The 25,658-nt window shown below is 49.3% G+C and overlaps 1 protein-coding gene across 2 annotated transcripts in view; it reads right to left on the minus strand.

The window, feature by feature from the left end:
- The window catches only part of PIWIL2 (piwi like RNA-mediated gene silencing 2), a 1,291,255-nt gene that overhangs the window by 157,540 nt on the left and 1,108,057 nt on the right, over positions 1-25,658 (minus strand). For both annotated transcript variants that reach the window (XM_069213952.1, XM_069213950.1), the window contains exon 22: positions 5,216-5,321. In XM_069213952.1, the coding sequence (XP_069070053.1) occupies positions 5,216-5,321 (106 nt within the window). The remainder of the gene's footprint in view (positions 1-5,215; positions 5,322-25,658) is intronic.

Consider the following 25,658-nt stretch of genomic DNA (forward strand, 5'->3'; position numbering starts at 1 on the left):
AGGAATCAGCACAGGGCAGAGAGTCTGGGGTGGGAAGACTAAGATGGAGAGAAATCGGGGCATGCCGGGACCAATTTCAGAAGGGGTCTGGGGTTGGTGGACTATGGAGGGGAGGGCCCTCTAAGCGCTGACTAAGCAGATCTCTCCTGATTTCGACTGGCCAGTCATTTATTAGCAAAACCAAGATTCTTGCAAGAGCGAGACTGTGATCCGAAGCAGCCAAGTGACTTGGACCAAGACCAGGGCTGCTGCTTCAAACACTAACACTTCTTATATTCTGTAGCATACAAATTTGCCTCCACATTATCATCACCTTCGGGTGCATCATGGCACACTCGTCACAAGAAGCAGAGCAGTGGCTGCAGCCAAAACATTAGAGAGACACGTTCTGCCCGTACATGGACAACATCTGCATACTACAGAAAGAACCTTCTCTATTCAACATTTAGCCCTACCTGCTGGTCTTTTTCATGCACTTGTTCACTCACTCATACTACAACTTTGTCAACAACGCACAAATCATCATCAAAATGGGTAAAAAGAAAAGCTCAATCTCAACAAAGCAGAAAAAAAAATGCTAGTTGACAATCTGTTTGTGTTCTTCCCGCCAGCCACCACAAAGTTCAACCCTCTAAGGAAAAAAATCTATGATGCCACAAAGTATAATAAAATTGAGCAGCCATCAGACTAAGATCAAGAAGCTGCAAGCAGTACAAATCAAATTCTTTAGGATCCAATCATCTGAACTCAAAGTAATTCAACACTGAAGAAACATCTACAAATTAATCAGCCAGAACAAATCAAATAATACAGGAGAAGCCGATACATAGATGAGAGACAAGTTCCAGCAAAAAGCATGGTAAATCCTACATCCCCTTACCTATCAACTGTTGTAAGGAAATGCCTCCTTGGCATGGTTACCCCCTAATTTTTTGCCTTTGCTGATGCTAAGTTATGATTTGAAAGTGTGCTGGGACCCTGCTAACCAGCCCCCAGCACCACTGTTCTTTCCCTAAACTGTACCTTTGTCCCCACAATTGGCACAACCCTGGCACTCAGGTAAATCCCTTGTAACTGGTACCAAGGGCCCTGATACCTGGGAAGGTCTCTAAGTGCTGCAGCATGTCTTATGCCACCCTAGGGGCTCCTCACTCAGCACATGCACATTGCTTCACAGCTTGTGTGTGTTGGAGGGGAGAAAATGACTAAGTCGACATGGCACCCCCCTCAGAGTGCCATGCCAGCCTCACACAGCCTGTGGCATAGGTAAGTGACCCCTCTAGCAGGCCTTACAACCCTAAGGCAGGGTGAACTATACCACAGGTGAGGGCATATGTGCACGAGCACTATGCCCCTACAGTGTCTAAGCAAAACCTTAGACATTGTAAGTGCAGGGTAGCCATAAGAGTATATGGTCTAGGAGTTTGTCAAACACGAACTCCATAGTTCCATAATGGCTACACTGAAAACTTGGAAGTTTGGTACCAAACTTCTCAGCACAATAAATGCACACTGATGCCAGTGTGCAATTTATTGTAAAATACACCCAGAGGGCGTCTTAGAGATGCCCCCTGAATACATACCCGACTTCTAGTGTAGGCTGACCAGTTCCTGCCAGCCTGCCACACACCAGACATGTTGCTGGCCACATGGGGAGAGTGCCTTTGTCACTCTGTGGCCAGGAACAAAGCCTGTACTGGGTGGAGGTGCTCTCACCTCCCCCTACAGGAACTGTAACACCTGGTGGTGAGCCTCAAAGGCTCACCCCGTTTGTTACAGTGCCCCAGGGCATCCCAGCTAGGGGAGATGCCGGCCCCTCCGGCCACTTCCCCCACTTTTGACGGCAAGGATGGAGGAGATAATGAGAAAAACAAGGAGGAGTCACCCACCAGTAAGGACAGCCCCTAAGGTGCCCAGAGCTGAGGTGCCCCCTGCCTTGAGAAATCCTCCATCTTGAGTTTGGAGGATTCCCCCAATAGGATTAGGGATGTGCCCCCCTCCCCACAGGAAGGAGGCACAAAGAGAGTGTAGCCACCCTCAAGGACAGTAGCCATTGGCTACTGCCCTCCCATACCTAAACACACCCCTAAATTTAGTATTTAGGGGAACCCGAGAACCCAGGAAATAAGATTCCTGCAACCTGAAGAAAGAAGGACTGCTGACCTACAAGCCTGCAGAGAAGGAGGAAGACGACAACTGATTTGGCCCCAGCCCTACCGGCCTGTCTCTAACTTTGAAAACCTGCTCCGACGACGCATACGACAGGGACCAGCGACCTCTGAAGGCTCAGAGGACTGCCCTGGACTACAGGACCAAGAAACTCCTGTGAAGAGCGGCCCTGTTCAAAACCTGAAACTTTTTTGCAACAAAAAAGCAACTTCCAAAGACTTCACGTTTCCTGCCGGAAGCGTGAGAATTCACACTATGCACCCGACGCCCCCGGCTCGAACTGCAGAAAACCAACACCCCCAGGGAGGACTCCCCGGTGACTGCGAGCCCGTGAGTAACCAGAGACGACCTCCTCTGAGCCCCCACAGTGACGCCTGCAGAGAGAATCCAGAGGCTCCCCCTGACCGCGACTGCCTGTAACAAGGGACCCGACACCTGGAACCAACACTGCACCCGCAGCCCCCCAGGACCTGAAGGAACCGAACTTCAGTGCAAGAGCGACCCCCAGATGACTCTCTGCTTAGCCCAGGTGGTGGCTGTCCTGAGAAGCCCCCCTGTGCCTGCCTGCAACGCTAGAGTGACCCCCCGGTCCCTCCACTGTTTTCAATCTAAAACCCGACGCCTGCTTTGCTTACTGCACCCGGCCGCCCCTATGCCGCTGAGGGTGTACTTTGTGTGCCTTCTCGTGCCCCCCCCCCGGTGCTCTACAAAACCCCCCTGGTCTGCCCCCCAAGGGCGCAAGTACTGGCAGACTGGAACCGGAGCACCCCTGTTCCCCATAGGCTCCTATGTGTTTTGGGCACCTCTTTGACCTCTGCACCTGACCGGCCCTGAGCTGCTGGTGTGGTAACTTTGGGGTTGCCCTGAACCCTCAACGGTGGGCTGCCTATGCCTCAAACCTGAGACATGTAAGTGTTTTACTTACCTTCAAAACTAACCTTTACTTACCTCCCCCAGGAACTGTTGATTTGAACTGCACAGTGTCCACTTTGAAAATAGCTTATTGCCATTTTTACAAAGACTGTACACGATATTGTTTTCATTCAAAGTTCCTAAAGTATCTAAGTGAAGTACCTTACATTTATTTAAAGTATTAACTGTAAATCTTGAACCTGTGGTTCTTAAAATAAACTAAGGAAATATATATTTCAATATAAAAATCTATTGGCCTGGAGTAAGTCTGAGTGTGTGTTCCTCATTTATTGCCTGTGTGTGTACAACAAATGCTTAACACTACCCTCTGATAAACCTACTGCTCGACCACACTACCACAAAATAGAATATTAGAATTATCTACTTTTGCCACACTCTTACCTCTAAGGGGAACCCTTGGACTCTGTGCACACTATTTCTTACTTTGAAATAGTATATACAGAGCCAACTTCGTACAACTGTTATCCAAAATCTCATTCTCAATCATTTATTACATCTATCTACACTAACATGCTCTGTTCACCACACAAGGACCTGAATCACCGACAGTTTTAGATTTAGAAAAAGGGCTGATGCCACACCAGCAAAAGGAGTCCATGAAAGGAGGCAGCAGTACACTGGGAAAGCAGAGGTCTTGAAAAATCTCATCTAGGTTGTTCCTACACGCTAGATTTGCTTGCCATCACGTGAAGAGACAGTAACCAAATGCATGGATGTTTGCATGTGCATTAAGGCTTTGGCCTAGAATGGTGGTTTCTGTCATATACGCATGCCTACCAGTGGGCAATATTGCATTGTCTAACGTCTGCTTTTATTCCACTGGCTAACTCTATATCCAGAAGGACCCAGGGACTAAAAGAGCTAGACTTTTGGATAACACATGTAACAGGTACCTTTAAATAAAATATTTGCATGCATCTAACAAAGTACAGATATATCATCTATCAGGGAATACCCATCCTTCAAAAGAGCACTCCCATCAAAGCAATGACACACAAACATTCAAAATATCACAACTGACAGTACCCTCGCATCCATTTGAAGACTGTAGATATTTCTTGTTTTGGGGTTTCAATAAGTCATAACAGCACACATGATAATAAACAACACTCATAACTGTGCATACTGGTCAAGGCCACACATTTGAATATAGAGTGTACAGATGCAACTGGTACTTGCATCCCTACTATGAACACAACAGCATCATCCACTAGGAAACACACAACATCCAAGATCTTCCTAACAGTACCAAAAACACATAAAAAAAATCACAACCTGTAACAGACCACATAATTCAGAAGAATATACGTACAACTATCAGGGTTCAGAGGCACCATATGCTTGGACATCATCAAGTGCAGAACAATACTCAATTTCTCTCAAACCAATACACCACTCCTTGACAACATATGATACACAAAAATAACATCCACCCAAAATCTCACGCCTAGTCTTGTGAAATTAATATGTAGATCCCACACATATTATAAAGGATGGGCAATGAAGATACCAGAACAAGATACGATAAAATATCTTAATGAGTAAATACCAGCTACACACACCAAACAAATACAACCAAATATATACATTAAAGCCGCATATTATTATCCACAACCACAATACTGATAAGGCAACTAAAAAACACAAATCAAAAACAGGCTTCAGTCTGTGATTTAATCCTTGAGACATGAGCGTGAAGCTGAAATTAGGCATTGAAGCAAGGATGTAATAATAGCAAAATAGCACTCTAGAAATCTCTAACTTAAACATAGTATTTAGGCGAGCCAGTTTTTATACCTCAGGTGGAGAAAAGGAATTCACTAGGAAAGATCAACTGTGTGAAAGTACAAGCAGCATAGACACACAGTCAGCCTTTCCTTTTACTGTGTTCTGTTTTTTAACTAAGCAAGGATATCATCCATGGTGCGATAAAGAATGGGGCTTAGGGCACAACAGTAATAAATGTGTCTTTTATGGGGCATAGTAACTTTCAAGTGTCAAAAACAAATTAATATTTTAGTAAGATGGGACTGCTGTCGTAACAGCTTTCACATTTGAAAAGGTGAACGATCTGTCAATACTGCTCTCTGTGGTCTATGTGCACTTGACTTACTTCATAGTATTTCTGTAAAGCAGCTATCAGGCAGAGTTTTAAGCTGTCAACAATTTCCTGGTGGGGTAACTGAAAGACAACTCGGGAGTACCACCTTGTAAGAATGCTTCCAAAGCACATTGGATAGAAAAAGCAGAAGGGAAGGAAAAACAAACACATGTTAATAATCAGGAAGTGAAGTGATCAAAACCAAGAAATCACAACAAAATAAATAAGCAAACTGTCAGACAAAGCAATACTGTGAGAGGGTGTAGGTTTGGGTAGGGGTGTGATGAAATATGCCACTTAACAAATCATTCATCTATTGAAAGAAAATATATTTATTTGGCATTTTTGTCTTTATCGCCACAGCTTCACAAGTAAGTGGATATATCTAGGCATCAATATATTTGAGAACCTCACTCTGCCCTTCAATGTCCTCAATATGACTTTAGATGCAATTCTTAGGTTCCACTGATCAAACGAACAGCGGGGTCAGTGCAAACGGTATTATTAAGGAGCACTTTTGAATTATATTCCCTATTGGGATATCTTTAGTGAATTAATAAAAACTGAAGATCTCTTACTACATATGTGACCACAGAACACACAGAAAGAAAACTGATTTCATAATTATTCTTAAACCAACTGTAATCAAGTAAACAATAAGAAACGAGCGCAAACAATAACCCTTACCCTTCGCTCATGTGTACCGGTCCACAATAGAACAGGAGTTGTCTAATGCACAAAAACGCTTTTCAACATAAAAGGTTTTGATTAGGGATATAGTCTAATTTCCTGTTAATGTGAGGGGCACTAGTTGTTTATTTTTTTAAATAACTGAATGAAGCTTTAATGTACAAGTTACTTACCTTCGGAAACTGAATATCTGGTAGAGACATTCTAGTTGCAGATTCCTTACCTTAGAATTTCACCCAGACATCAGACTGGGTCCGGAGATTTTTCTTCGAACAATACCCATGCTCGTTGGCAGGTCGACTCAGCGGGCGTCATTGGCATCGTGGTCGCCGTGATGACGTCGGGAGTAGTTTATAGACGCCGCCCTCGCGCAGTGATGTCAGTTTCTTTTAACGAATTTTCACGCCAAAGCGCAGAGCCACTAAGAACACTGAGACTGGTGCGCCAGAGCTAAGGACCTGAAAGGGGGAATCCCTGTCCCTAGAAATCAGTTTGCAAGCGGGGACGATGGGTGGGCGGTAAGGAATCTACAACTAGAATATGTCTTGTACATCTGATAGAGACTTCTAGTTGCAGATTCCTTACCTTAGAATAGATACCCAAGCAATGCCATCCTCGGTGGTGGGCTGCAAACAAAGATCATACTAGGAAGTCCAGCAGGACCGAATGACCAAAATAGCTGTCCAGACGGACCTGACTGTCTAGGCAGTAGTGCTTAGCAAACATTTGCAGGGACGCCCACGTAGCTGCCTGACAGATATCCAGGACAGGAACTCTGCGTGCTAACGCAGTGGAAGCAGCAGTTGATCTGGTGGAATGAGCAAGCAAGCCTTCAGAAGGTTTCTTTTTGGCCAAAGCGTAGCACATTTTGATGCAAAGAAGCACCCCTTCAGAGATGGTACGCTTTTGCACCCTTTTTCCGCATCCACAAACCCAACGAAGAGTTGATCGTCCACCCGGAAATCTTTAGTACTATTGTGGTAGAACGCCAATGCTCCTTCTGGGTCCAGACGGTGGAGTCTCTCCTCATGGGAAGGATGTGGTGGTGCGTAGAAAGTAGGTAGAGTGATGGACTGGCCTACATGAAAGGGTGTAACCACCTTAGGAAGGAAGGAAGCTTTAGTGCTCAACACAACTTTGTCAGGGTGCACAGACAAGTATGGAGGTTTTGAGGAAAGGGCCTGAAGCTCACTCACCCTGCGAGCCGAGGCGATAGCAACCAGAAAGACAGTTTTGAAGGTGAGGAACCACAAGGGACAATTATTTATTGGCTCAAAGTGGGTACGTATAAGTAAGTAAGTACAAGATTAAGGTCCCACTGAGGCATGATAAATGGAGTGGGAGGAAATAAATGGGTGAGCCCTTTTAGGAATCTACTCACAATAGGGAATTTAAAGAGTGAGGGCTGCTCAGGTAGCCTAGGAAAGGCTGAAAGGGCAGATAAATACCCTTTAAGGGAGCCCAAAGCAGAGTCCTGCTGGGCCAAAGAAAGAATGAATAGAAGAACCTCGGAAAGAGGATCAACAGATTTGTTGGTACACCATGCCACAAATTTATTCCAACGACAGATGTATACAGTTTTGGCTGATGGACGCCTGGCTGCCAAGATAAAATTGCAGACTTCGGGTGGAAGGGCAAAAGCCGTCAAGTGGCGCCGCTCAATCGCCACGCATGCAGGCAGAGGTTCAACAGGTTCGGGTGAAGAACCATCCCCTGTTGCTGAGACAGAAGATTCGCCCGAAGAGGTAGTCTGAGTGGAGGATCGATGGACATGCTCAATAGCTCTGGATACCATACTCTCTGTGCCCAGTCTGGAGCCACCAAGATGACTTGGGCCTGGTCGTTCCTGATTTTCTTGAGAACTCTGGGCAGAACAGGTATAGGCGGAAAGGAGGCCAGAGTTCCACTCGAGACAAAAAGCGTCTCCTAGCGACTGCTGCCTTAAAAATTCCAACGCGCAAAACAGCTGACAATGCGTGTTCTCTGCGTAGGTGAACAGGTCTAACCAAGGCTCTCCCCACTGCTGAAAGAGACCTTGCGTATCGACAGCTGAGTTTGTCTGCTCTGGCATTGAGGAAGCCCGCCAGATGTTGAACCATCAGGGTAATGCCCTGATGTTCCAGCCATGTCCAGAGGCGTAGTGCCTCCTGACAAAGGGACCAGGACCCTACTCCGCCCTGCTTGATGCAGCACCACATGGCAGTAGCATTGTCAGTGAAGACCTGCACCACTTTCCCTCTGAGAGAGGGAGGGAATGCTTTCATTGCAAGCCTGATCGCCAGGAGCTCCAGAAGATTGATATGGAGCCCAGACTCCTCAGAAGACCAGAGCCCTCTGATCTCCGCCTCTCCCATGTGGCTGCCCCAAGCCAGAAATGATGCATCTGTCACTATAAAGAGATCTGGTTGGGCAAGGGAGAGGGATCTGCCGTGGACCCAATGCAGATTCAAAAGCCACCACTGCAGGTCTTTTGCAGTCCCCTCAGAGATCTGGACAATGTCGAAGAGATTCCCCTGATACTGCACCCACTGGAACTTTAGGTCCCACTGCAGAGCCCGCATATGCCATCTGGCATCTGGCATGTGTTACTAGCGGGATGCAGGAGACTATGAGGCCCAACAGCCTCAGAGTCAGTCTCACCAAAACCCAAGACAGAGGCTGAAAGATCGGAATCATAGCCTGAGCATCTGAGAGGGAGTCAGGTGTGACTTCTGCACGATTATAATCAACCCCAGCGTGTGCAAGAGGTTCGCCGTAGCCTGAAGGTGGGAGACGACTTTCTGGGGCGAGTACGCCTTCAACAGCCAGTCATTGATGGAGGGGAAGACTGAGACCCCTAAACTGCGCAGATGTGTTGCAACCACCGCCATCACTTTCGTGCACACCGAGGGGCGCTGATAAGGCCAAAGGGGAGCATGGTAAACTGAAAGTGCTCGTGACCTATCACAAATCGTAGGTAACGTCTGTGGGCAGGCAGGATGGGGATGTGGAAATAAGTCCAGTCTCCTGGGTCCAAGCAGACAGAACCCAAGCCAGGGTGAGCATTTTGAATTTCTCCTTCTTGAGGAAGTAGTTTAGGTCCCGAAGGTCTAGGAAAGGACGTAACCCTTGTCCTTTTTTGGTATCAGAAAGCAGCGGGAATAACAACCACAACCTACTTTGGGCACAGGGAACTTTTCTATAGCTCCCTTGGTCAAGAGAGCTGCGACTTCCTTACAGAGAAGCGTCAAATGATCCTCTGGAAGGTGACTGAAGGATGGAGGCATGGTTGGAGGAGCAGATTCGAAAGGGAGGGAGTAACCCTTTTGAACTATCTGCAAAACCCACCTGTCCGTAGTGATGTTTTCCCAGTGGGGCAGGTGATGGCAAATCCTGCCATCAACTAGGCGTGAGTGAGGGGACGGACTAGGAGGGTTTGGAGGATGCAGTGGGGGCATAGGTGGACTGGGCAGACATCTGGTTCCCTGTCCCACGGCCACATGGGATTCAGCGTCCCTGGCCACGCAGAGGCTGAACAGCATGGGTGGCACAGTGGCTGGGTGGAGAATGCAACAGGGAGCCTCTTCCGTGGCCATGAAAGGGGTGAAAAACGGACTGTGGGGGACGAGGGGCAGAGGAAAGAGCGAGGGACCGAGCCGTAGCCCGGGAATCCTTGAATCTCTCCAAGGACGAGTCCGCTTTGTCTCCGAAGAGACGTGAGCCATCAAAGGGCATGTCCATGAGTGACTGTTGGACATCCCCAGAAAAACCAGAAGTACACAACCAGGCGTCACGTCGTAAGGCCACCGTTGTAGCAACTGATCTGCCCAGAGTCAGTTGTGTCCAGCACACAATGGATTGTGAACTTTGCTGCATCTCTCCCATTGTTCACAGCTTGGGCGATGATAGCACAGGCCTCCTCCGGTATCTGCGGCAGGACTTGCGCAACCGTATCCCACAAAGAATGGGTATATCGGCCCAAAAGGCATGCGTGTTAACAGACAGCAGTGTGAGACTGGAGGAAGAAAATGACTTCTTGCCAAACTGTTCCAGCCTTTTGGATTCCCTGTCCGGGGGTGCGGAAGGGAATGCACCTGAAGAAGAGGAACACTGGATAACAAGACTCTCAGGCGTGGGGTGTTGGGACACAAATTTAGGGTCGTTTGGAGCGGGCCGATGGCGGTGTGAGATAGTCCTATTCACAGGAGCCCGTGTTGGGTTGGGACCAGGTACCCAAAAGGACATCAGTGAGGGCTTCATTAAATGGCAAAAAGGGTTCTGAAGTAGAAGCACCAGGCTGAAGCACCTCCATCAGGAGATTAGACCTGACCTCAACAGTGGGAAGCTCAAGACCAAGGACCTCAGCTGCCCTACTGACCACCATACCATAAGTTGCTCCCTCCACTGTAGCCACGGTAGGAGGAGACAGCATGCCAGAGTCAGGAGACGTATCCAGACCACTGGCGTCGCCCAATTGCTGAGCCCAGTCCATAGAAGGGTAATCCTGGTATTCATAAGGGTCCAGGGACCCCTCCAATCCCTCCCAATTTCGTACCCATAAGAAAAAGAGTCCGAATCCGAGACGGGGCAAATAGGCCCCATCGAAGTCAAAGGCAGCGTCAGCCGACGCTGCTCTGACTCCGAGTCGTAGGGGATAAGAATTGGGTCGATGTCGATAGTGGGCACTACCGACGTCTGGAGCGGATCCGGAGGTGACCTCAGTGGCCATAGTCATAGCCACCAGTGCGGAACCCAAAGGCCCCTCATCCGAACCCCTTGGACCTGAAGGCGCCGTATTGGGGTCGGACCGCCCAAAGATGAGGCGCATGGCCTCCTAAAACTCTTTAAGCTTGGCCGAGGTCGCTCTGGCAAACTCGGGAAAGTGCGGACGCAGTCGGAGAACGATGAGATCTCTTTGACTTCTTCTTCTTCTTACCTTGACCCGAGGATTTGGAAGAAGACGAGTGGTGATGGCTCCGCGACCGGTTTCGAGATCTTTATCTCGATCGAGACCGGGACTTACGCGGAGTCGAGTGCCGGGCCGCCATGAGCTTTAAGGGCTGCTCCCTCAAAGCCTTCGGGTGCATGGCCCGGCACTCTGAGCTTGACTTCGGGTCGTGGTCGCGGTCGAGACACCACAGACAAACCCGATGAGGATCCGTCACCGACATCGTACGATGACAGTCCTCACACGGCTTGAAACGGGTCTTCGGGGACATCCTCGACGCACCAAGTTCTCACAAAAACTTGACAAAACGGTTGGAAAAAAGACCAGGGTAGCAGCTCTTCTCCGGATCAGCGCATGGTGTGGACAGAAAAGAACTGACGTCACTGCATGAGGGCGGCATCTATATACTGCTCCCGACGTCATCACGGCGACTATGACGCCAACGACGCCCGCAGAGTCAGCCGATGCCACCTACCGACGCGCAACGGTATTGCCTGAAGAAAAATCTCCAGATCCAGTCTGACGGCTGGGGAAATTTCTAAGGTAAGGAAGCTGAAACTAGAAGTCCCTATCAGATAATACTAATGCTCTATTTTGCGGTAGTGTGGTCGAGCAGTAGGCTTATCAGAGGGTAGTGCTAAGCATTTGTTGTACACACACAGGCAATAAATGAGAACACACACTCAAAGACTTAACTCCAGGCCAATAGGTTTTTATAAAGAAAAATATTATTTTCTTAATTTGTTTTAGAACCACAAGATTCAGAATTCAAGTAAGCACATAAATTGTAAGGTACTTGGCATAGGTAAAAATGGAACTTTGAATTAAAATAGTAATGTACACAGTTTTGGCAAAAATGGCAATAAGCTATTTTAAAAGTGGACACAGTGCAAAAATCAACAGTTCCTGGGGGAGGTAAGTATTGCTTAGTTTTTCAGGTAAGTAAAGCACTTACAAGTTCAGTCTCCGGGGCATAGGCAGCCCATTGTTGGGCGTTCAAGTCAACCCCAAACACCCAGCACCAGCAACACAGGGCCGGGCAGTTGCAGTGGTCAAAGTAGGGCCCAAATAGCATAGGCGCCTATGAGAATTGGAGTGCTCCGGTTCCAGTCTGCTAGCAGGTAAGTAACTGCGTCCTCGGGGAGTAGATCAGGGGGGGTTTTGTAGAGCACGGGGGTCACAAACAGGTACACTAAATACACCCTCATAGGCACAGGAGTGGCTGGGTGCAGTGTGCAAAGTAGGTGTCAGGTTGTAGATGGAGAAGTGGAGAAGTGTGGCACAATGGTTAGAGCGGTAGACCCTGATGCAGAGATCTGGCCCGGGGCCAGGTTCAATTCCCACCTCAGCGGGTCTTGGGCTCAATTCCCTTGGACCAGATAATTCTCGCCTCAGTGCCTAATCTAATTAATGGGTCCCACACGGTAACTCTGGGCAATAGCTTGCTTAATCTCCACAACGGCCCTCACAGCGCTTGGATGCCTGACTTCACCCTGGGGCTCTCCAGGAGTGGGCGTCTCACAGGGAAAAGCCAGGAGGGGTTCCACAGCGGTATGCGTATAGCACCTGGAGACCCTAACAGGTGAGTAGTGCGCTAAACAAGTGCGAAGTTTACAGTTTTTAGATAGAAATCAATGGAGAAACCCGGGGTGGGGGGGGGGGGTTTTGTCACTCTGGCGATGCAGGCAGGAAACAGAGGGGCTTCTCAGGACAGCCACCGACTGGGCAAGGATGAGGGCCACCTGCTGGTCACTCCTGCACTGGTAGTTGGTTTCTCTCTGGCCTGGGGGCTGCGGATGTATTGCTTCTTCCAGGCATCGGGTGCTATTGTTACCAGGCTCTAAAGGTGTCGCTGTGGGGGTGCAGGGAGGTCGTCGTGGGAGTCGCCTGGGGGTCCTCTCTGCAGTGTTGGTTCTTCTGGACACGGGCCGGGGGCATCGGGTGCAGAGTGTTGAGGACTCGCGCTTCCGGAGTGAGGCTGGAGTCCCTTTAAAGATGGTTGTTTCTTGGACAGAGCCGCTGTCCACAGGAGTTTCTTGGTCCTTTGGTTGCTGAGCAGTCCTCTGAGTCCTCAGAGGTCGCTGGTCCTGCTGGATGCATCACTGTGCAGGTTCTTTGAGTCTGGAGACAGGCCGGTAGGGCTGTTCCAAGTAAGTTATTGTCTCCGTCGTCTCTGCGGGGCTTTCAGATCAGCAGTCCTTCTTCTTGCTTCAGGTCGTCAGGAATCTAAAATCCTGAGTTCAGGGTTGCCCCTAAATACTCAATTTAGGGGGGAGTTTAGGTCTGCAAGGCAGTAACCAATGTCTACTGTCCTCTTTATGCCTCCTCCCTGTGGGGAGGGGGCACATCCCTAATCCTATTGGGGGGAATCCTTCAAAACAAGATGGAGGATTTCATAAGGCAGGGGTCACCTCAGTTATGGACACCTTAGGGGCTGTCCTGACTGGAGGGTGACTCCTCCTTGTTTTCCTCATTATCTGCTCCGGACTTGCCGCCAAAAGTGGGGGCTGTGTCTGGAGGGGCGGGCATCTCCACTAGCTGGAGTGCCCTGGGGCGCGGTAACACCAGACTTGAGCCTTTGAGGCTCACCACCAGGTGTTTTAGTTCCTGCAGGGGGAGGTGTGAAGCACCTCCTCCCAGTACAGGCTTTGTTCCTGGCCACGGAGTGACAAGGGCACTCACCCCATGTGGCCAGAAACCCATCTGGATGTGGCAGACTGGCAGTAACTGGTCAGCCTAGCACTAGTAATTGGACTGGTATTTAGGGGCATCTCTAAGATGCCTTCTGTGTGCATTTCTCAATACATCCCACACTGGCATCAGTGTGGATTTATTGTGCTGAGAATTTTGATACCAAACTTCCCAGTATTCAGTGTTGCCATTATGGAACTGTGGAGTTTGTGTTTGACAAATTCCCAGACCATAAACTTTTTATGGCTACCCTGCACTTATAATGTCTAAGAATTGGCTTAGACATTGTAGGGGCGTAGTGCTCATGCAACTATGCCATCACCTGTGGTATAGTGCACCCTGCCTTAGGGCTGTAAGGTCTGCTAGAGGGGTGACTTACCTATGCCACAGGCAGTGGGTTGTGGGCATGGCACTCTGAGGGTAGTGCCATGTCGACTTAGTCTTTTTCTCCCCACCAGCACACACAAGCTGTGAGGCAGTGTGGGTGTGCTGAGTGAGGGATCCCCAGGGTGGCATAATACATGCTGCAGCCATTTGATACCTTCCCTGGTCACAGGGCCTTGGTACCAGGAATGCCATTTACAAGGGACTTATCTGTGTGCCAGGGCTGTGCCAATTGTGGACACAAAGGTACAGTTTAGGGGAAAAACACTGGTGCTGGGGCCTGGTTAGCAGGGTCCCAGCACACTTCCACTCATTACTAGCATCAACAAAAGGCAAAATGTTAGGGGGTAACCATGCCAACAGAGGCATTTTCCTACACAAAAACATCCCCCAACAAAAGAGGATGAGTGTGGGAAGTTTGCTCTGTATATACTATCTCAAGTGAGAGATAGTGTGCACAGAGTCCAAGGTTTCCCCTTAGAGGTTGATAGTGGGAAAATTAGATAATACTAATGCTCTATTTTTGTGGTGGTGTGGTCGAGCAGTAGGCTTATCAGAGGGTAGTGTTAAGCATTTGTTGTACACACACAGGCAATAAATGAGGAACACACACTCAAAGACATAACTCCAGGCCAATAGGTTTTATATAAAAGAATATCTTTTCTTAATTTATTTTAGAACCACAGGATTCAAGATTTGAGGTAAATACATAAAATGCAAGGTATTTCACACAGGTAAGTATATAACTTTGATTTAAAACAGTAGTACACACAGTGTTGGTTACAATGGCAATGAGCTATTTTAAAAGTGGACACTGTGCAAAAATCAACAGTTCCTGGGGAGGTAAGTTTGGTTAGGCTTCTCAGGTAAGTAAACACTTACACAGTCAGTTTCCTGGGCATAGGCAGCCTACCGTTGGGGGTTCAAGGCAACTCCAAAGCCACAGCACCAGCAATACAGGGCCGGTCAGGTGCAGAGGTCAAAGGAGGGCCCAAAACACATAGGCACCTATGAAGAACAGTGGTGCTCCAGTCCTAGTCTGCTTACAAGTAAGTACCTGCGTCCTCAGGGAGCAAACCAGGGGGGGGTTTGTAGAGAACTGGGGGGGGGGAACACACACAAGCCCACAAAACACACCCTCAGCGGCACAGGGGCGGCTGGGTGCAGAAGGCAAAGTAGGCGTCAGGTTTGCTAAAGAAAGCAATGGAGGGACCCGGGGGTCACTTAGGGAATGCAGGCAGGGCACAGGGGGGGCTTCTCGGGCCAGCCACCATCTGGGCAAGGATGAGGGCCGCCTGCTGGTCACTCCTGGACTTGTAGGTGGTTCCTCTCTGTCCTGGTGGCTGCTGGTGCAGTGCTTGGTCCAGGCGTCTGGTTCCTTTGTTTCCAGACAGTCGCGGTCAGGGGGAGCCTCTGGATCCTTATGCAGGCGTCGCTGTAGGGAGGTCGACTTAGGGTGTCCACGTCATTGGAGTCACCTGGGAGTCCACTCTGCGGTGTTGGTTGTCCTGGACTCGAGCAGGGGGCGTCGGGTGCAGAGTGTGAAGACTCACGCTTCTGGCGGGAAGTGGAATCTCTTTAAAAGTTGCTTTAAAGTTGCAAAGTTGTTGCAGTTTCTGAACAGTGCCTCTGTTGGTAGGAAGTCGGCTCTCTATATACTATTTCAAAGTAAGAAATAGTGTGCAGAGTCCAAGGGGTCCCCTTAGAGGTAAGACAGTGGCAAAAGTAGATAATTCTAATGCTCTATTTTGTGGTAGTGTGGTCGAGCAGTAGGCTTATCAGAGGGTAGTGTTAAGCATTTGTTGTACACACACAGGCAATAAATGAGGAACACACACTCAAAGACTTACTCCAGGCCAATAGGTTTTTATATTGAAACATATATTTTCTTAGTTTATTTTAAGAACCGCAGGTTCAAGATTTACATTAAACACTTTAAATGTAAGGTACTTCACTTAGATACTTTAGGAACTTTGAATGAAAGCAATATCGTATACAGCCTTTGTAAAAATGGCAATAAGCTATTTTCAAAGTGGACACAGTGCAAAAATCAACAGTTCCTGGGGGAGGTAAGTAAATGTTAGATTAGGAGGTAAGTAAAACACTTACAACTCTCAGTTCTGGGGCATAGGCAGCCTACCGTTGGGGGTTCAAGGAAACCCCAAAGTTACCACACCAGCAGCTCAGGGCCGGTCTGGTGTAAAGGTCAAAGAAGTGCCCAAATCACATAGGCGCCTATGGAGAACAGGGGTGCTGCGCTTCCAGTCTGCCAGCAGGTAAGTACCTGCGTCCTCGGGGGCGGCAGACCAGGTGGGTTTTGTAGAGCACTGGGGGGGACACAAGTAGGCACACAAAGTACACCCTCAGCGGCACAGGGGCGGCCGGGTGCAGTGTGCAAAGCAGGCATCGGGTTTCAGGTAGGAAACAATGGAGGGACCCGGGGTCGCTCTAGTGGTGCAGGCAGGCACAGGGGGGGCTTCTCGGGACAGTCACCATCTGGGCTAGGCAGAGGGTCGCCTAGGGATCATTCCTGCATTGAAGTTCGGTTCCTTCAGGTCCTGGGGGCTGCGGGTGCAGTGTTGCTTCCAGGCATCAGGTCCCTTGTTACAGGCAGTCGCGGTCAGGGGGAGCCTCTGGATTCTCTCTGCAGGCGTCGCTGTGGGGGTTCAGGGGGGTCGTCTCTGGTTACTCACGGGCTCGCAGTCACCGGGGAGTCCTTCCTGAGGTGTTTGTTCTCTGAATCTCGAGCCGGGGGCGTCAGGTGCAGAGTGAGAAGTCTCACGCTTCCGGCGGGAAACGTGCAGCCTTTGGAAGTTGCTTCTTTGTTGCAAAGAAGTAGCTGGTTTTGAACAGGGCCGCTGTTCACTGGAGTTTCTTGGTCCTTTAGTCCAGGGCAGTCCTCTGAGGCTTCAGAGGTCGCTGGTCCCTGTTGGATGTGTCGCTGGAGTAGGTTTTCGAAGTTAGAGACAGGCCGGTAGGGCTGGGGCCAAAGCAGTTGTCGTCTTCCTCCTTCTCTGCAGGCTTGTAGGTCAGCAGTCCTTCTTGTTTCTTCAGGTTACAGGAATCTGATTTCCTGGGATCTGGGGAGCCCCTAAATACTGAATTTAGGGGTGTGTTTAGGTCTGGGGGGCAGTAGCCAATGGCTACTGTCCTTGAGGGTGGCTACACCCTCTTTGTGCCTCCTCCCTGTGGGGACAGGGGCACATCCCTAATCCTATTGGGGGAATCCTCCAAACTCAAGATGGAGGATTTCTAAAGGAAGGGGTCACCTCAGCTCAGGACACCTTAGGGGCTGTCCTGACTGGTGGGTGATTCCTCCTTGTTTTTCTCATTATCTCCTCCAGCCTTGCCGCCAAAAGTGGGGGCAGTGGCTGGAGGGGCAGGCATCTCCACTAGCTGGGATGCCCTGGGGCGCTGTAACAGAAGGGGTGAGCCTTTGAGGCTCACCGCCAGGTGTTACATTTCCTGCAGGGGGAGGTGAGAAGCACCTCCACCCAGTACAGGCTTCGTTCCTGGCCACTGAGTGACAAAGGCGCTCTCCCCATGTGACCAGCAAAATGTCTGGTGTGTGGCAGGCTGGCAGAAGCTGGTCAGCCTACACTAGAAGTCAAGTAGGTATTCAGGGGGCATCTCTAAGATGCCCTCTGGGTGTATGTTATAATAAATTACACCATGGCATCAGTGTGCATTTATTGTGCTGAGAAGTTTGATACCGAACTCCACAGTTTTCGGTGTAGCCATTATGGAACAGTGGAGTTCATGTTTGACAAACTCCCAGACCATATACTCTTATGGCTACCCTGCACTTACAATGTCTAAGATCTTGCTTAGGCACAGTAGGGGCATAGTGCTCATGCACATATGCCCTCAACCTGTGGAACAGTTCACCCTGCCTTAGGGCTGTAAGGCCTGCTAGAGGGGTGACAAACCTATGCCACAGGCAGAGTGAGGTTGGCATGGCACTCTGAGAGGAGTGCCATGTCAACTTAGTCATTTTCACCCCACCAGCACACACAAGCTGGCAAGCAGTTTGTCTGTGCTGAGTGAGGGGTCCCCAGGGTGGCTTAAGACATGCTGCAGCCTTTAGAGACCTTCCCTGGCATCAGGGCCCTTGGTACCAGGGGTAGCAGTTACAAGGGACTTACATGAGTGCCAGGGTTGTGCCAATTGTGGAGACAAAGATACAGTTTAGGGAAAGACCACTGGTGCTGGGGCCTGGTTAGCAGGGTCCCAGCACACTTTCAAATCATAACTTAGCATCAGCAAAGGCAAAATGTCAGGGGGTAACCATGCCAAGGAGGCATTTCCTTACAGATGACATCCCTGACCCTCTCTGATAGGTGGGTCACTTCAGAGAGTGACCAAAACTCCTGTAGGGTTAAGGGCTCCCCAAGCGTGAGCCCTCAAATTAGTCGAGCAAGACTCTTCAATGCACTCTCTGCAAGACATCTTCTGCTCCTGGCCTCCAGAACAGCTGCTGGTCTGCTTTTGCAACTGAAACAAGACTGTATCCAGTTGGGAGGGCTCTCACTGCAACACTGTTTCCCCAGCTCCTGCAAGATTTCTACATTTGTGGCTGTGCATCCTCCAGGGCCACAAGGACTCTTCTTGCATCCAAGAAGCAAGAAGAAATCTCCCATGGAGTGAAAGAGTCTCTCCTTTGTATCTGCAGGCACCTGAAGACAATGAGGACCGGCTGGTGGATCCTGCTGTTCCACTGACAACGTAAAGTCTCTGCTCACAGGTGGTGGTTCTGTGGTCCTCTCTGGGTCCAATGTGTATTCTGACCAACTTGTGAGATGGTGGACCCTTGCTACAGCCACTGGAACGGAACCCCTGTACGCCATGACTGTTGCTCTTGTCAAGGCTTGCTGGCTCTTCCTCGAAAAAGATCTTCGAGCTCCAAAAAGCCCCAGCCTCCAGCACTCTGCAACTCCAGATTCAGCTCCCCTTCTGCAGGGGGATGTGGGACTGCTGTTTGTTGCGCTGCTGAGGCCTCTTTGCGACTCCGTGACTGCTGCCAGTGGGTCACTCGTGGGGGCTTCTCCAACTTCGACTGGTTTTCCTTCCTGCTGAAGTCCTACCCTGACTCCCCACCAAGAGTAGAGTCACTAGGACATTGCTGGTCCTCCAAAATCTGTAAACTTCCTTGCAACCTCAATTTGCATTTGGCAAGGCTTATGGGTGGCTCCAAAGATCTCCTGGACTCTGCAGCTGGACGACATCTTTACCCGTCCTGCAGAACTTCACCTCCAAGAGGGTGCACATTACCTGCCTGCACTGCCTGGTCATCTCCTAGTGGTCTGGAGACTGTCTCCTTCTTTTTCAGGTTCCTCTCGTCCAGAATCCACCTTTGGGTTCCACCAAGCTGGTCCATGGGTTGCGACAGCAGCTGGACAACTGAGGCATTCATTGACTCCAACAAGGGTTTCTGACGCCACTTCACCCCTATGCACCTGGGCTCCCTGGTGTAGGTACTCTGGTCTTCTGGGTATCTACGGGTGGGGGCGCTCTCCAACCTTCTTTGTGCCAACTGGTTTCCTTGGTATCCACTGGTAAATGTCCTGAATCCATAAAAACCCCAAACAAGCCTATGGGACACCCGGCTTGATAACAGCTCTGCACCCGGGCGCCAGTGGGATTTCTAGCACTTACCTTTGGTAATTTCCTACTCCCTTAGCCCCTGGGATTCTAACGCACTTACCTTGGTTAGGCACCTCCATACTTATACCACTTTCCTAGTATATAGTTTGCCCACCCTCCCCAAAGGGCCCCATATACTTTTTATGCTTTTCCTAATTATTACTATGTGTATATGTTTGTGTGTTGCTATCTCCAGGTGGAGATATACCAATGTTAGAGTAACTTTAGTGTTGCAATAAAGAAACCTTTATTTTTGCAACATCTAGTATGGTTGTTTCTTTTGATTGGTTACTGACTGACTAGTGCAGTAAAGCAAGTGCTTTACACTCCTCCTAGATAAGTTTTAGCTGCTCACTACAGCTGCCCCTACAGAGCGTTTGCTATCTGGACACCTAAACACTATCATTAAGTGTTGTCTGGACTCAGTATAGGGTGCAACACCATAGGTGCACACCATAAACTCAGCCAGCATCCTACAAAGTGCAGCTGTGGAGTCTAGGCGAGGATCCCAGGAGTCATTCACAAGCTGTCCCACGCTGGTCCTCCGATTGCAGAATAATCAGTGGTCAGCAGAACCACCAACACGCCTTGGCAAAGAAAGCATTGCCTGGAGTGTTGCAGACTTTTGGTGTTCAGCAAGGTCCAGGAGACTCTACCTTTACAGGTAAGTCAGGATCAGCTCTCAGCAAGCAGGAGAGCCAGGAGAAATCGATGGAGTCCCCACCCGGACCCTCTGGCAGCAGGCACAGGGAGTTGCAGGAAGGCCTAAGAAACACAGCAAAGAAGGATTCCCACATACAGGAGTTGCAGGGAGGACATTGTTCTTGGAGCTGTGCAGTGCTGGAGGCTGGGGTTTCTTGGAGGTAGAAGGTCTTCAGACTGAAAACCCAAGAAGACTTGGCAACAACAAACAGATGCAGTGCACAGGAGTTTCAGCTAAGCAGCTCTGAGAGAACGCTGACTTCCCAGTTGCAAATAAGATAGGTCGGACCTGTGGAGAGTCAGAGAACCACCACCTGCACTGCAGAGGCTTGAGGAGTCCGTGAGACAGCTGGATCCCCAAACCGGACATCGACGTTGAGGGGCCTGCAGTTTCAGCAGAGTAACTCCTTCACTCCAAGGGAGATACCTTCTGAATGTCCTAAGTGCAGGCAGAGTCATGGTGATTCTGGAGGATGCACTGCCATGGAAGTTGCAGAGTCCTTGCAATACTCAGGGACAAAGTTGCAGTAGAAGCCCTCCTACCAGTTGCAGTCTTGTCTTGGTTCCTGGTGAAGTCCAGCAACAGAATCTGTTGTCCAGGTCGCAGAAGCAATCTTGAAGAAGATTCTTGTAGATTAATCTAGTCGATGTATCTTGCAGACTAATCTGGGTTCCCACCCTCAGGGGAGCCCTTAAGAAACCCAGGAAGGGGGTTGGACAACTTCTGCAGTGCCCATTTATGGGGGAGGGGGTGGAGGTTTGGTGTCAGAGATGCTACTCTGCTGGACTGACCAGTCAGATGCTTCCAGGGCCCTCTGCTCATCTTGTTGCCAAGATGGCAGAAACAAGAGGGGAGGAGCTGGACAGGGGTGTGGCCATTCCCCTGTCCTTGGTGTGATTTTGCGCCAGAGCGGGACCCAGGACCTCCTGCGATGGAGGGAATCAGTTTTGCAAGTAGGGCACCAAATGTGTCCTTCAAAGCAGTCTGGTGACGCTCAGAAGCACCCCACCCTAGCCCAGATACTATTTCTAAAGGAGAGGTGGTAACACCTCTCCTCTACAGGAAATTCTTTATTCTGCCTTCAGCTGCCCGAGTTCAGCTCAGCTGCAGGAGGGTAGAATAGTGTCTTGGGTCGGCAACAGCACAGGCTGGCATGCAGGACCTACAAGGCTGTACAGGTATCATGCAACTAACACTGGAATCTGTGCAGTTGCAGGATTCCAACATGTTTGATAGCTAACCTGCTTAGGTTCGGTGAAGCCATTATGTAGTTGGACAACTCGTGTTGACCAGTGTCCACTACATACCTTAAGATGGCTTCCCCACACTTACAAAGCCCAGGAAATGGAGTCTGGGGTTTATAGGGGCACCTCTGCTCATGCAGGGGTGGCCTCACACTTAGATCCATGCACCCTGCCTCTGGCTAAAGGGCCTACCTTAGGGGTGACTTACAGGCTCAGAGTGTAGTGACCATGGTATAAGGCAAACCTTACATCTGGAGTTAAAGTTGCATGCACCATTTCACACAGGATACAATGGCAGGCCTGTAGTCACAGATTGCATGTGCCCCCATGAGTGGCACAATACATGCTGCAGTCCATGGGGGACAACTGGTGTACCAATGCCCTGGGTAACTAAGTACCATATACGAGGGATTTACATGGGTGCACCAGTATGCCAATTGTGGGGTGTAAAAGTTACCATACCACTAAATTTAGGGGGAGAGAACACTGACATTGGGGTCCTGGTTAGCAGGGCCCCAGAGTACTAAAGTCTAAACATACTGACAACGGGCAAAACGTGGGGGTATCTATGCCATAAAGCTACTACTTTCCTACAGATGGTTTGAGAAACATTCTGTGATATGTTTAAAAGAGTCTGAGTCCACAAAGTCTGAGGAAACTTGGGCCACTGAGGCAGTTGAAAGTGCAATGATTATCTTCTGAATCAGTGGGTATTAAATGAATATCCAAATAATGAGGAACAACTGTATAATCATGGTTGACCCCATCTTGAGATCCCTTAGAATCCATACTTCCTGATCACTGTACACTTCAAAATGCATCTTCATCTTTTTAACAGGATGGAAACTTCTTGTGGAAGGGAAGGAGCAACAACAGCATGATCCAAATGAGTGAGGTGGTCTGCAAGAGGAACATGCTGGCAGCCAAATGTCTCTGAGGCACAAGTAGAAATCCATCGATCAACAAAGCAGCAATCCATTCATCAACAACAGGGGGGGACATTTATTCCACTACACACTCACTAAAACAAGGAACACAAGAAACAAAAGAAAAGAAAAGAATGCAGCACCCACACATCCAACAGTAAGCTCTATATTAAATTAAATGTGAGTCCCATAAACCAACTAACTTCATATCCTCTTTCTCAAAAGGCATCATTCAATCTGACATCCCATGGTTAAGAAACTTAATGTGAACAGTTTATAACTGGGCGAACAGCATGGTTCCAAGAATGAAAAACTCTTTTGCTTATAGTTCTTTCTGGCAAAATGTTTTTTTCTGGCTGTCTCAGAATATGGACCCATGATAGTTATGCAAAAATGCTTGCTCTTTTGTTTGCAATCTTTATTTATTGAAAAGTAAAGCAAAAAAACAATGAGTGCATTAACCTCTAACATCAACAGGAGTGCCCAGTGGTTAAACAGGGCCAGAAGTAAGGACATGAAGATAATGAACAACAGCAGGGCCATCAGTATAAAACAGAATTGCCCAGAAACAAACCCTGAATGGTCTTGTCCCTAGACAAGAGAGATAGTATGTACATCAGTGATGATACAACAGGTAAGGTAGGGTGTGGGGATTAGGGTTGTGGGGGGCAGAGGGGAGGTGGAAAAAGGGTCAAGGAAGCTGGAGGAAAACAACAGGTGGGTGGGAAACAGGTGAATATTCCGTCTATCAACATTTGTAACAGAGATATTCAGGCATCAAACATGACATTAGAACGCTATGGGTAAAACCATATTAGGAGCTGTAGGAGGCTGGCCTGGCTTATAGTGGGTACCTTGTGGTACTTACACCTTGTGCCAGGTCCAGTTATCCCTTATTAGTAGAATAAAGGTGTTTCTAGCAGCTTAGGCTGTTAGAGGTAGCTATGGCAACGTAGCTATGGCAACGTAGCTTAGGCTGAACTAGGAGACATGCAAAGCTCCTACTATACCACTTATATCATATAGCACAATATCATACGAAAACATAATACTCAGACTTACTAAAAATAAAGGTACTTTATTTTAGTGACAATATGCCAAAAGTATCTCAGAGGATACCCTCACTTAGGAGGTAAGTAATATACACAAATTATATGTACACAAACCCAAAAAAGGTAAGTAACAGTAAGAAAAGTAGTGCAAACACTGTAGAATCACAATGGGATGCAATAGGTAGACATAGGCCTAGGGGCAACACAAACCATATACTCCAAAAGTGGAATGCGAATCACGAATGGACCCCAGGCCTATGGGAGATTGTAGAGGGTCGCTTGGGCTGTGAGAAAATAGTAAGGGTGTCCAAAATACCCCACCCCAAGACCCCTGAAAAGTAGGAGTAAAGTTACCCTACTACCCCAGAAAGACAGTAGAGTCGAGATAGGGGATTCTGCAAGAACCACAACTGCTACCAAAGCACTGAAGACAGATTACTGGACCTGAGGACCTGTAAAGGAAGGGGACCAAGTCCAAGAGTCATGCAAGTGTCCAGGGGGAGCAAGAGCCCACTAAACCCGGGATGAAGGTGCAAAAGGGCTGCCTCCGGGTGGAAGAAGCCGAAGATTCTGCAACAACGGAAGGTGCCAGGAACTTCTCCTTTGGTCAGAAGATGTCCCACGGCGTGCTAGAGGATGCAGAAATACCGCAAACAAGCCTTGCTAGCGGCAAGAGTCGCGGTTGAGGATTTTTGGGTGCCGCTGGGGCGCAGGAAGGACCAGGATGTTGCCCCTTGGAGGAGGAGACAGAAGGGGCGTTCAGCAACTCAGAGAGCCCCGCAGAAGCAGGCAGCACCTGCAGAAGTACCGGAACAGGCACCTAGAAGACCGGAGGACAGCAGTCGACTCAGTCACAAAGGAGGGTCTCACGATGTCGGAGTCCAACTCAGCGAGTTGCGCAATGCAGGACAGAGTGCTGGGGACCCAGGCTAGGCTGTGCACAAAGGAAGTCCTGGAAAAGTGCACAGAAGCCGGAGCAGCAGCAAATCATGCAGTACACAGGTTGGCTGTCTGGCGTGGGGAGGCAAGGACTTACCTCCACCAAATTTGGACAGAAGGGCCACTGGACTGTGGGAGATATTTAGACCCAGCTCCTGTGTTCCAGGGACCACGCTCGTCAGGATGAGAGGGGACCCAGAGGACCGGTGATGCAGAAGTTTGGTGCCTGCGTTGGCAGGGGGAAGATTCCGTCGACCCACAGGAGATTTCTTTTTGGCTTCCAGTGCAGGGTGCAGGCAGACAGCCCTCACAGCATGCACCACCAGGAAACAGTCAAGAAAGCCGGCAGGATGAGGCACTACAATGTTGCTGGTAGTCGTCTTGCTACTTGCAGTTTTGCAGGCATCCTGGAGCAGTCAGCGGTCGATCCTTGGCAGAAATCGAAGAGGGAAGTGTAGAGGAACTCTGGTGAGCTCTTGCATTCGTTATCTGAGGAATAGCCCAGAGGTGAGACCCTAAATAGCCCAAAAAGGAGGTTTGGCTACTAAGAGAGGTAAGCACCTATCAGGAGGGGTCTCTGACGTCACCTGCTGGCACTGGCCACTCAGAGCTGTCCATTGTGCCCCAACACCTCTGAATCCAAGATGGCAGAGGTCTGGGATACAGTGGAGGAGCTCTGGTCACCGCCTCTGGGAGGTGCTGGTCAGGGGAGTGGTCACTCCCCTTTCCTTTGTCCAGTTTTGCGCCAGAGCACGGCTGGGGGATCCCTGAACCGGTGTAGACTAGCTTATGCAGAGATGGGCACCATCTGTGCCCATCAAAGCATTTCCAGAGGCTGGGGGAGGCTACTCCTCCCCTGCCCTTCACACCTATTTCCAAAGGGAGAGGGTGTAACACCCACTCTGAGAGGAAATACTTTGTTCTGCCTTCCTGGGACCAGGCTGCCAAAGGCCCCAGGGGGGCAGAATCCTGTCTGAGGGGTTGGCAGAAGTAGCAGCTGCAGTGGAGTCCCCGGAAAGGCAGTACAGCAGTACCCGGGTTCTGTGCTGGAGACCCGGGGATGCATGGAATTGTCCCCCCAATACCAGACATGTTACATGGCCATGTTCAGAGTTACCATTGTGACGCTACATATAGGTAGTGACCTATATGTAGTGCACACGTGTGATGGTGTCCCCACACTCACAAGGTCCAGGGAATTTGCCCTGAACAATGTGGGGGCACCTTGGCTAGTGCCAGGTTGCCCACACACTAAG

This window comes from Pleurodeles waltl, chromosome 11 (genome assembly GCF_031143425.1).
Source record: "Pleurodeles waltl isolate 20211129_DDA chromosome 11, aPleWal1.hap1.20221129, whole genome shotgun sequence".
NCBI classification, from domain to species: Eukaryota; Metazoa; Chordata; class Amphibia; order Caudata; family Salamandridae; genus Pleurodeles; species Pleurodeles waltl.